The sequence below is a fragment of the Colossoma macropomum genome, unplaced genomic scaffold (assembly GCF_904425465.1).
Source record: "Colossoma macropomum unplaced genomic scaffold, Colossoma_macropomum, whole genome shotgun sequence".
Lineage (NCBI taxonomy): Eukaryota > Metazoa > Chordata > Actinopteri > Characiformes > Serrasalmidae > Colossoma > Colossoma macropomum.
The window spans coordinates 54,877,070-54,889,969 of NW_023494792.1; the positions used below are offsets into that span (position 1 = coordinate 54,877,070).

General features: G+C 39.1%; 1 protein-coding gene across 1 annotated transcript; it reads right to left on the reverse strand.

The window, feature by feature from the left end:
• Nucleotides 1-6,220: 6,220 nt before the first annotated feature.
• On the reverse strand, nt 6,221-12,026 carry LOC118811225 (scavenger receptor cysteine-rich type 1 protein M130-like). The gene is given in 8 exon segments (XM_036575386.1): nt 6,221-6,558; nt 6,810-7,133; nt 7,255-7,620; nt 7,712-7,975; nt 9,078-9,257; nt 10,503-10,811; nt 11,018-11,350; nt 11,969-12,026. Coding segments are annotated over 8 exon segments (2,172 nt in total).
• Between the last annotated feature and the right edge of the window lie 874 nt (nt 12,027-12,900).

The following is a 12,900-nucleotide window of genomic DNA, read 5'->3' on the forward strand; positions in this document are numbered from 1 at the left end:
GCAGTTTACTGGGGCTTTATCTACTTCAACAAATGGGATACATTTAGTGTAAGACTTGACTGATCAACAAGACTAAGCTCAAAACTATGCTGTTACCAAAAAACATAAAGGAATTCAACTTAAATGGCCAGAGCCAGGAATTTAAGGGGTTAAAAACAAATTATTAATATTAGTAACTAAATGTAATCCTTCCTTATTACAGTGTTTCAAACACTGTATTGACTAAGTATTCTTGTCATTGAAGAAACATGACTAAAATAATTTTGGCTTAAGAAACATGAATTTATGATGAATTTTCCAGTTTCTGAATGGAGAGTATAATGTTTGCCAGTTACATGGAGTTTTTGTCCTTCCCACAATCCCAGGTTCATTACACACTAAGGCTTATTATTCAGTAACTACAGGGACTTCAGTGTAAACTGGTTGAGCTATTCCTAAGTTATAATTGTGTATAATAAAACCTTTGGCCTGCTGACGATCCCTGGCCACTTAAGGGGTTAACAGACACACACATGTTCTGGTCCTCTTACCTGAGAGAAGCTCCTCATCCACATCCTCATATCCTGAATGCTGTTCTTCAGAGGGGATACTTCCTGTTAGAGGAGAGTAGAACAGTCATTAAACACGTTCAGAATGCAGAACCACCCACAATCCTCTGAGTGCTGTGGATTATTGTGAACTAGGTGATTACAGGAAACAATATCGGTGCAGAAAGTAGAGGGCGCTCTCGGACACAACACTTAAACATAACACACACACACAAAATCACTTTTTGGCCACTGTCCTCTTCACTTTGACACGCTCGTGCACACATATTTTCTCACACACATACATGTATACACATTATAATTGACTTCAGAACCCTAAATCTCATTAAATATCGCTTAATCACAGTATATCTCAGTAGAGCTAATACAAAAATAAAAATTGTAACAGCAAAAAGCATCAAATACTAGAATACTGGATGGGAATCAGCACAGGCCCCATGATACAATGATATCACAATATTTCAGCCACAATATGATTCTACTGATATGTTTTAAGATTGGTAATATGGTAATTATTGTGATATACAGTGATTTATAACATTTGCAAATTATTCTTTCAAAAGAAAACTTTGTGTGTTATCTAATGAAGTTTACACTGTTTACACAAATGTGTTCATCTCATTTTAATTAAAATATTCAAAATGGCATTCTGGCCTAAAAATATAATTCAATGTAATTTTAGTGTTAATGTTATTTGTCATGTTTTGTAATATTTTGTAGAGCGCACTGTATTTCTCAGCCTCATTAATGACAGATTTCACGACTTTGCATCATTTTTGTATTTTCATCCATCACTACAACACCCAGCATTCATTATGTAAATGCATCACACATCTGGACACAGCAACAAAGAAATCTACTCATGTACCACTGATGTAGAAGCTAATACAGACGTGATATTCAGCATTCTGCCAACAATGTTATCTCTCTGACTTCTATTTTTTTTTTTATTTTGACACAGTGCACATATTTTAATTTAAGCAGAGTGTCTCTGTACTTTTTCCATTCTTCAGCATGCATTTCTGAATGCTCTTAATCTAACAATGGGTTCAATACACATAAAACATCAATAATTTAATAATAAAATAATGTCCTCCTTCACACTATTTTACACCAATAATGTATTGATTTTAAAGTGTATTCCTTTTTATGCCAGCATTACAAAAAATGAATTTACTATAAAAAAAAAATGCATAACTGTACCTAAAAACATGCATTTGTAATAAATTCTCTAATTTCTAAATGGTGACATTTTTAGAGGAGAGCAGAACAGTCATCAAACATGTTCAGAATGCAGAACCTTCCTCAATCCTCTGAGTGCTGTGGATCATTGTGAACTGGGTTGGTTACAGGAAATAATATCAGTGCAGACAGTAGAGGGAACTCTCAGACACAACAAAAGTCACTTGATCACTCACTCAGTCATTCAGTCACAAACTCAGTCTCTTATATGGTCACTCTCATTCATTCAGAAACCCTACCACTCACGTGGCCACTTACTAAGTCACTAATTCACTCAATCAATTACTCACTTGGTCACTGATTCCCTTAGATCACTTAGTCAATTACTCACTCAATCTGTCTTTTAGTCACTCACTAGGTTAACTGGTCACTCACTTGGTCACTCAGTCACTGCTATTCACTCCGTCATTCACATTGTCCTAAACCCAGTCATTTTTACTCAACTGGTCCATCCGGTCAGTCACAAATTGGCCACTTGCTCACTGACTCATGCAATCTCTTGGTCACTTACAAGATCACTCTGACACAAAGTCTCTTAAGTCACCTAATCTAACACTGTTGGATTACTCAATGAGTCATAGACTCCCCTCAGTCTTTTGTTCACTCAGTCAATAACTTACTCTGTCATTTATACAGTTACTCGGTCACTTAATCATTCACTCAAAATGTCACTCAGTCGTTCACTCAGTCACTAACTCACTCTGTCGGTCACTTACTAGGTCAATTTTTCACTCAATCATTTACTCTGTTACTCACACACTCATTCCCTCACTTGGTCACTCATTTGGACACTTGGTAACTCATCTGACCACTCAATAACTCGCTTGGTCACTTACTCAGTCAGTCACTAACTCAGTCACTTTTTGTCTTTCACTTACTTTTGGTCATTCATTAGGTCAATTAGTCACTCACTTGATCACTCACTTAATCACTCATTTGGTCCATTCATGCACTTTTTTTCTTACTCACTTGGTCATTCACTTAGTCATTCAGTCTTACTCACTTGGACCATTTCTTATGTTATCATTGCCCCAGTTACTGCCTCAACTTAGTCACTCATCCACTTGGTCACTAATCGACTAGGTCACAAACTCGGTCACTCACTTGGTCACTGACTCATTAAGTCACTTTGTCATGAACTCAGCTTCTCTGTAATTCAGTCATTAACTATGTCACTCATTCAGCCACTAACTTATTCAGTCATTCATTCAATGACTTGGTCACTCAATCTGTCACTCAATAGGTCACACAGTCAAAAACTCATTAACTTACATGGTCAGAAACTCAGTCACTCAGTCTTTGGCCACTTACTAAATCGCTTACTTACACGCTCAGTCACTCTAACATAATCAATAAATTGTAGACTCATTCACTCAGTCATTTAGTTACTCAATCTCTCACTTATTTGTTACTTTCTTACTTCATCACTGCCTCAATTGGTCACTCACTCAGACACATATTCACTCACTCAGTCACTCACTTACCAATTGACTGGATTCCTCACTTACTCAGTCTCTGCATCTCCCAACAAAACACACACACACACACACACACACACATGCACACACACAAACATGCACACGCACGTGCGCGCACACACGCACACACACACAAACACACAGACACACAGGCTACCCCCGGCTCCGCTCTCTCCCTTTCCCTCTTCCTCTCTCTCTACTTCCCCCCTCTCTGTTTCACTCTCACCCTCCCTTTCTCCCGCATACACACCTGGAGCTGTGTGGTTTCTCTGCATGTCCAAAAATGGAAGTTTTAAAGGAATTACTCAGTTTAACTTCAGCTGCCTAATAGATGCTTATCAGCAGAATTAACACACTACACTACATGTACATCTACTCTAACTGCACATTTCATCTAATATACACTAAACTCTCATTTAACTGATTTACTCTTATTATTAATACACTGAGAAATCTATACTGAAGAAATTATTGAAGATTTTGAATTGGATATTATGCAAAACTGCTGAATCAAAATTAAAATATCAAAAATATCAAAAATTAAATATTACTAAGAGTGAGCAGGTGTAGCTGGATGGCTTCTGTTATGTTTAATGTCAGTATAATTTAATACAATAATCCTCATGTAAAACACTCCATATATCACTCACCCCTTTGAGTCGAGTCATTTCTTTTTGTGATGTATCTGCGGCCGATCTCCTCATAGACTGCCTCCTCTTAGAGAGCACTGTGAGGGAGACAGAGAGAAACATGGAGCCAGTTCAGTAGAAGAGGAGACTGATGACAGACTGAAGGACTAATGATGTTTAGAGAATGTACAGAAAGTGGATTGTAGATGATCTCTGAATCCCTCTACCTCTCCTGAGCACTCTGTTCTGATAAAACAGCACAACCAGAAGCACTAAGGCCAGGAAGAGCAGCACTCCCAGAACCAGGAGAGAGACTGGATAGATGGATGGAACATCTGTTGATGGAGTGGTTGTTGTCTTTGCTGGCTGACCAACTGCAAATAAAATAAGGAAGAGAAACTGTACAGAACTAAACAATCTATTTAGAATCATGTAGAAAAAAAAAATTACCTAAGACATAAAAAGTACCTGTGGTGGTGGAGGTGGTGGTTGTAGTTTTGGGTGCAACAGTAGAAGGTTCAGATATGTCTGAACATACAGAACAAAACATTAAAAATAAACAACAAACAAAACACAAAATTCTAAATAACACCGGCTAAAGTGAAGTTGGTGTTAACTGGCAGTTCTGATTCTGAATTCTTACAATTTAAGCACTGTATATGCCAAATTAGAATTAGATAACATGAATAAAGTGCATCAATCTACTTCTCGTTATAGCCTCGGAGATCATTAACATGAGGACAAATGTGATCTGACTGGAGTCAGAAACTTCAAAATCTAGAAGACTTCTCTGACCTGCACAGGTGACTCCAGCATCCTGCCTGTGGGAGCAGTCAGTGTGGTTCTTCAGGGAATGAGGACAGTCCCACAGGTGAATCTCATTCCCTCTACACTTCACTCTGTTCAGCCAGATAGGCCCTTCACCAGCACCAAAGACAGCACTCCCATCAGCACTCCCATCAGCACTCAGCGCCGGCCCACAGCCCAGCTGCCTGCAGACCACCTGAGCCTCCATGATGTCCCACTGATTATCACAGATGGAGCCCCACTCAGCCTTATGATACACCTCCAGCCTCCCAGAGCAGCTTCCATTTCCTCCTCTCAGCCTGAGATGCAGGTAATCTACATCACATAAATCAGACAAGAGAGTCTCCAAATTCTCAACGATACACTGTAATATGCTGAAAATCTAGTTTCCCAAAATGACATGCCACAAAGTTGATCTCAGCTATATAATTCACATGAGAACAAACTGATCATGAAAATTGTGGCATAATGTAAAGCTTTTTTTATTAATTAATTAATTGATTTTTTTAATTAAATTAGAGAACACAAAGAACATTAATACATATAAAAAGTCAAACTGCTTTGCATGTCATTTAGAAAAAAAATAAACCTCTAAGCAAACAAGTAATACTCTGTTCTGTAAATTCATGAAATAAATTATCTTACTTGAGTACTGTTTCTGGGAGAGAGATGAAGTGCATGTCCGATGAGTGTATTGCCGGCTTTGGTCTGCCATGAAATGAACATTAAACCAAAAATAAACCAATGTTCTAGATCACTCTGTCTATAAGCAAACTGATTCTCATTCGAATACACACTCAAAAAAAGGACAAAGCATTAACCTTTTAATAGCCTTAACAATAATTTCAGTTAGTAGATTAGCAAGACCAGACCAAAACCTTCAGTAAAAATCATTATATATTACATATTTGTTGCATAATATAATCTATAGAGAGGAATTGCCTACGTGAACAGGTAATGCGAGCCACTTCATTGTTTTTATCACATTTGTTTTGTCCCCAGGGTGAAGATGCACAATGCCACAAAGTGGAGTCATGCTTCCTACATTTGACATGATCCAGCCAGTTAGGAGCTGATTCCACTCTTGTTCTGCCCCAGGACTCACTGCCAGATCTTCCACAGTTCAGCTCTCGACAAATCACACTTGCTGTTTCTTCAGACATTTCATTTACACACACATTACCCCAGGATCCATTGTAGAACACTTCCAGATTCCCCTCACAGCCCTCAGTGAGTCTGATCTCTTTAAACTCTGGTGAGAGAAGAATGATTTATTTAAATTAATACATTGCTATGTAGCATTATTTCTAATAGTACATGGTATTGAAATATGCTACTTTTAAAGTTTAACATGTGTTACTATGCATTTGAGCAACTTGTCACAGAGTTCGCATCTCAGTAGATTGAAATGTGCTGTATGTATCTATATAACATTTTCAAAGATCGTGTAACTTTATTATAAAAAAAGAATGAAAGATTATCAGTTTCAGGGTTATCTGTCAACTACACTCAAAATTTACAGTATTGAGCACACAACTCCTATGTCCTCCATGTGTTCACATTCATCCTTTCCGCACAGCTGAAATCTGCAGTTCCACAGGGACGTCTCGTTCCCCTCACACTCCACCTCATTCAGCCATATGGGTCCTGTTCCAGGTCCAAACCTAGCTGGTACCAGAGCACTGAGGGCCACTCCACACTGCAGCTGTCTGCACACCACCTGTGCATCCTTAATATCCCACAAGTCATCACACACTGTCCCCCATGAGCCGTTGTGGAAAACCTCCAGCCTTCCTGCACAGTCTCCCCCAGAACCAACCAGCCTGATAGAGCTGTGAGCTGCATTAAACTGACCTACACACAAACACACACACACACACACACACACACACATACACACACACACAGCAGTTCACCCTAAAATTACTCAAACATTACAGCTGTATTAGTATGAGACCAATGGATTGCTCAGCGCTCCTACACATAATGAAGAAAATCAATGTCCTGATTGTGAAGTGAACAACTAAGATTACAATATTTTTTGGGAAGAGTGTTTTTTGGAAGATTCTTAGAAATTTTTATTATTTAACTGATGCAATGTTTACCAGAGCAGGTGATTGAGATCTGTTCTCTGGAGCTGCAGTTGACTGCTTGTGCGCCGCTGCAGTTCCCCAGATGAGCTTCACTCCCAGAACAATTGAAACCCGTCACACACATGTGTCTGTGTTCAGGACTGAATTGAGAGAAGTTGGAGAAGCTGAACACAGAGCCACAGCCCAGCTGTCTGCAGACCTCAGAGGCCTCAGACTCACTCCAGGAGTCCAGCAGAACTCTCCTCCAGTCCTGTCCGAAGTACACCTCCACCTCCCCCTCACACTCCATCCCTCCAGACAACCGCACTCGCCCCTCATGAAACGCCAGAAAGGAACCTGAACAAGAATTATACAATGAAGAACCTTTTTTTGTTGTTTTGACAATGGATGAAACAGACTTAGTTAAACTATTTTATTTTTTTGAATGGCACAATTTAATGTAATTTCAACTGCTCACCACTGCAGATGACTCCAGCATCCTGTTCATGAGAGCATGCAGTTCGACTCCATGATGAAATGGGACATTTTGACAGGTGGGTTTCGTTCCCCTGACAATCAAAAACATCAGCCCAGATCTGGCCACTCCCCTCCCCAAACCAGTCTGACCCCAACACAGCCACAGCACTCCCACACTCCAGCTGACCACAAAGGACACTGGCAGCTCTCATATCCCAGCTTACATCACACACTGTGCCCCACTCACTGAGGTACTGGAGCTCCACTCGACCAGAACAGGAGTCAGAGCCGTTCACCAGCCGAACCCCTGTGTGACCTGAATCAACATCACATTACAGGAATGGCCATGAATAAGAGCAAATCACTGCTTATATAATGGGATAAATAATGGCATGTTTTACTGAAAGGTTTTAATCCTTTTAAAGGAGAGCTTAAATTTTAATACTTTACCGGCACACACCATGATGTTGGACAGAAGGAAATCTGAGATTCGTTGCCTCTACACTGAAGCTCCTCTGACCACACCTGACCCTCCCCTCTGTCAAAAGCAGCTTCTCCCAGCACCTCCACAGGAAGCCCACAGCCCAGCTCTCGATACACAACCTCTGCATCCTGCTGGTTGAAGTCCCCATCACACACTGTGCCCCAAATTTTCCCATGAAGCACCTCCACTCTCCCAGAGCACATATGGAAACCTTCAGTAAGTCTGGACTTTCTGTGACCTGTGAGTATAGAATTTCATTAAGAGTGTGCAAAGCATGAAAAAGTTTACTTAATTGGTTTGTGACATTTACTTAAAGCTGAGTGGTTCCAAATATTTTTTTTTTGGTTTCTGTATCAATTCTTGTGAGGCTCTTGTGAGGAAGACATTACTCTTCCTATCTTTATTTAACCAAAAATGTTTTAGGTGGTTTTTCATAGGATTCCAGCTCTGTGGTTCACTTTCTGCATTCACATTTAGTTGAAACTCTGTTTCAGTGTTCAGTTGAAGAAAGCAAAGTTCACTGCATCACTTCAACTGGATGCTTAAATAAGCTGGACAATGAAACTTGCGCCTAGATGAACTGATCTAATCTGATCTGATCTAATTAACTGTCTGTAGGGACTAAACTTAGAGAACTTGCTATTTATTTACTTATTTACTTACTTACTTACTTACTTACTTACTTACTTACTTACTTACCAGTATATGTTCCAGAACACTTAAACAAACAATATGCAAGCACACATAATAGAATAGCAATGCCACCTTCTCTTCATATATGCATCTTTTCTTTTTACTTCATCTTTTCTACATGATTTACTCAATAGTATATTTATATTATATATATTGACGAGAAGTGGGGGAACTTTTGGCTCTGCTTCCAAAACACCTAATCTAACTCATCTGCTAATTTACAGTCTCTTCCACCAAGAAAACACTAAAATGTGCAGGACAGGGGGTACTCCTAGATCAGGTTTAGGAACATCTGATTTAGAATAAACCTTCATGGTTACTTGATGATAAAAATTGTATGCTTTTTTTCACATTTTTGCATGAATTCTCGTATATACCAGTTTTTGGAGTGCTAATGCAAAAGATCCAATTTTAATACATGCAACATTTTATATTACATGTACAACAATAGACTGAATGTGATATCGTGATAATGATAATATTTCAGCAGGCTATTATACATTGATATGATGACTTACCTGAGCAAATGACTCCAGCATCTCGACTATGATCACAGTTATGTTTACCCCATCCTGTTGATGTACACTTCTTCAGTGTAGACTCTGACCCACTACAATCCACATTATCCATCCAGATTTATCTGGTACCGCGTCCAAAATGAGCACTTCTCGGAGCATCTACAGCGTCTCCACAGCCCAGCTCTCTACACACCACTGCAGCATCTCTCATACCCCAGTAATCACCACACACTGTTCCCCACTGTCCTCTAAGAAGAACTTCCACTCTTCCAGCACAGTGACTGCCACCATCCACCAACCTCACACTGTCTGTAAAGACAGAGAGAAACAAAGAAAGGGACAGACAGAGAAAGACAAAGCTGTCAACATTTTAAATGCAGCACATCAGTCAAAGAATATAAGAATAATGGGAAAAGATGCCCTTCTTACCAGCACACACCAGACCCACATCACTGTCATAGGAGCAGTTGTGATTAAGCGAAGATGATGTTGGACAGAAGTAAATCTGAGATTCATTGCCTCTACACTGAAGCTCCTCTGACCACACCTGACCCTTCCCTCTGCCAAAAACAGCTCCTCCCAGCACCTCCACAGGAAGCCCACAGTCCAGCTCTCGACACACAACCTCTGCATCCTGCTGGTCAAAGTCAGCATCACACACTGTGGACCAGGTCTCTCCATGAAGCACCTCCAGTCTCCCAGAGCAGGGAGAACAACCAACCAGCCTGAATCCTGAAACAAGAGTGGAGACACTACATCAATACAACAATTTAACAATTCATTAAAACTTAATATAATGTAAACTACAAACAGCTGTGAATCTTTTCATTTTCTAAAGGCAGTATTCAGAATAGAAATAAAAAATAATTTTTACATTTAAAAAAATACTTTTAAAATGCTTACCTGCTAAATAAAAAAATACAATCTTAATAAGAAACATCATCAATGCTTGATTATTAAGTATTAAAATCAATGCAAACATCTCTCAAGGGAACTCTACTTTCAGTCACTATCTTCTCAGTTGGTACTCGGAAGAGGCAAAGACTCTGATAGATCCCACTCTGAACTCAATCAGAAAATGAGACAAATCATGCAAAATGAACTTATGGAATAACTGAAATTTGGGAAAAGATGATACTTAAAACTCCTCCTTCTCACTTCCTACATCATTTAAATACCCCTTCTTCACTCCTCCCTTGTGACCTCTCCTTCTCCTCCTCTTTCTCCATTAGCATCCATTATACAGATATACGTATCTCTGTAGGTAAAACCAAATCAGGTAGTACTATTTATTCTAACTGTCTAACTTAAAAAAATATTAATGTTTTTTTTGAGCAAATAAACACTTACTGACCAGATGAACAGCTTTTTAAGTATTATTTTCTCAGGTCAGAAACTTTTGTACAGTACTACATATAAACTGTATTGGTATATAAGCAAATAATTAACAAAAAAGAAAAATTGATAGCAAAAAGACCAATAGAACATCATGGAAAAAGTAAAGCAAAGACTTAATAATGACATTTAAATTACACACTTTTTAGCAATACTTACCTGAGCAAATGACTCCTGCATCACTAGAGTGATCACATTTATGTTCACTCCACCCTGGTGATCTACAGTTCTTCAGTGAAGACTCTGATCCTCTGCAGTGCATGTAATTCATCCAGATTGGTCCTGATCCTGGTCCAAAGTGATCATCACTCAGTGCATCTACAGCTTCTCCACAGCCCAGCTCTCTACACACCACTGCAGCATCACTCATATCCCAGTTATCATCACACACTGTTCCCCACTGTCCTCTATGAAGAACCTCCACTCTCCCAGCACAGCGACTGCCACCATCCACCAACCTCACACTGTCTGTAGAATGGGAGGAGAAGAAGAGGACAGATACAGAAAGACAGACAGAATCAAAGCGAGAATATGTTAAACATAATTTATCACACATCAGACATAATAAATAAGGCATCATACATAACACATTAGTTTAGTTGAGCCAAAGCTTTTCAATGAGAAAGAAAAACACTGAACTAAATTCAGTTAACGTTTTATTGATGCGTTATTACCAAAGGCATCGTAGTGAGGATTTCCTGAGCAGATGACTCCAGCATCTTCACTATGATTGCAGTTATGTTTGCCCCACCCTTTTGATTTACAGTTCTTCAGTGTAGACTCTGACCCTTTACAGCCAACATCATCCATCCAGATTGGTCCTGATCCTGGTCCAAAAAAAGCTCTGGTCACTGCATGTACAGCCTCTCCACAGCCCAGCTCTCTACACACCACTTTAGCATCATTTCCACTCCACTCATCATCACACACTGTTCCCCACTCTCCTCTATGAAGAACCTCCACTCTCCCAACACAGCGACTTCTACCATCCACCAACCTCACACTGCCTGTAAAAAAAAGGGGGGGGGCAGAGACAGGCAGAGACAGGCAGAGAGAGAGTAAGAGAGAGAGAGAGATCTGAAACATACATTGTTTTCTAGCTCTAAAAACACAGAATTTTGTGGAAGCTGTCTTGACCACACTGATACCCTGTCCTTATTTTTTATCAAGCCAATAAATACATACATAAATAAAAATAATTCTCTCATGAAGAAACATGTAATCAGAATATTGTTGAAAAAATTATGAAGCATATTTATAATATAATGTAAGACAAATTTCCTCCCAGTTTTGTGAAAGAAATCATATGCAGGACAATATGTATGTGAAATTTTGTGACAATTTTGGTAACGCTGGAAACCAAAGATATACATAAATTGAGGGCGAACATCCAAAGCCATGTGATTAATTAATTGAGGATTTTTAGAGCACCTGTCTAGAGTTTGTTTTGTGAATCTCACTGATGTAGGCACAAGCATCGAGATTTTTTGTCCATAGTCATGTTATAATAAAGGCTTTTGTGTAGTTAAGAGTACCACATGTTTTTCATTTTTTTCTAGATTTTGAGTTTTTAATCAAGATTTCTAGAGATAAAATTATTTGATTACATATAAAAGTTATCTTACCAGCTGTAGTGAGTGTGATTGTGGAGGACAGAAGAATGAGAGCCACACAGATGTCCATCTCCCTCTGACCTGTACACAGTCTGTTCAACTCAGCAGCAGAACAAGCTTCACATCCACTCCTCCAGAGAGACTGAAGAAACTGAGAGAGAGAGAGAGAGAGAGAAAGAGAGAGAGAGAGAGAGAGAGAGCTCCCCACAGCCGCCAATCACACTCACTATTACTTTATTAGAAAGAGAAGAGGAAATCATCAAACATTTTCAGTGACAAATCAGAGGAGGCTTTTTTTTCTTTCTCCATATTTATCAAAAGAGTGTCAGCACTGATGAACAGAACTCCACCTCCGTCTCTAGAGGTGCGTGTGTGAGGAGAGACGCTCGCAGCAGTGTGGTGAGAAACACACCAACATACAGGAGACTGACTTCAGAGAGAGGAAACACTCCAGTGTAATACAGCATTAATGCTGCACCTGCAGAGAGCTGATCCACACACTGATAACCAGCTCACACACACACACACACACACACACACGTATACATACACACACCGCTCTGAGTTAGAATACAAATGCACAGGAGCACTACTTTATTACTCATAAATGTTTAAAACATATATATGTAAAATAGTATTATACTGATCTGAACTGAGCAGCCTTTTAATTATTTTGTAATAAACGCAAGAAATAACATAATAATTGAGAAGAATCACAGAATACACAGAATAATTTTATAAAAATAATATATTGTTTATCACAGTTCAATTGTTTTACACCAGTCATTTAGTTTAACTTTTCCACAAAATCTCAGATTGTTTTAGTCACTCTAATACATTTTATTCTCCACAAGATGGCGCGCAGCTTTGCATACCACACCTCCAAATTCCCCTCTGCAACATGGAGCAAGAGGTAGCCGCAACAATACCTTTTTATTGGAATG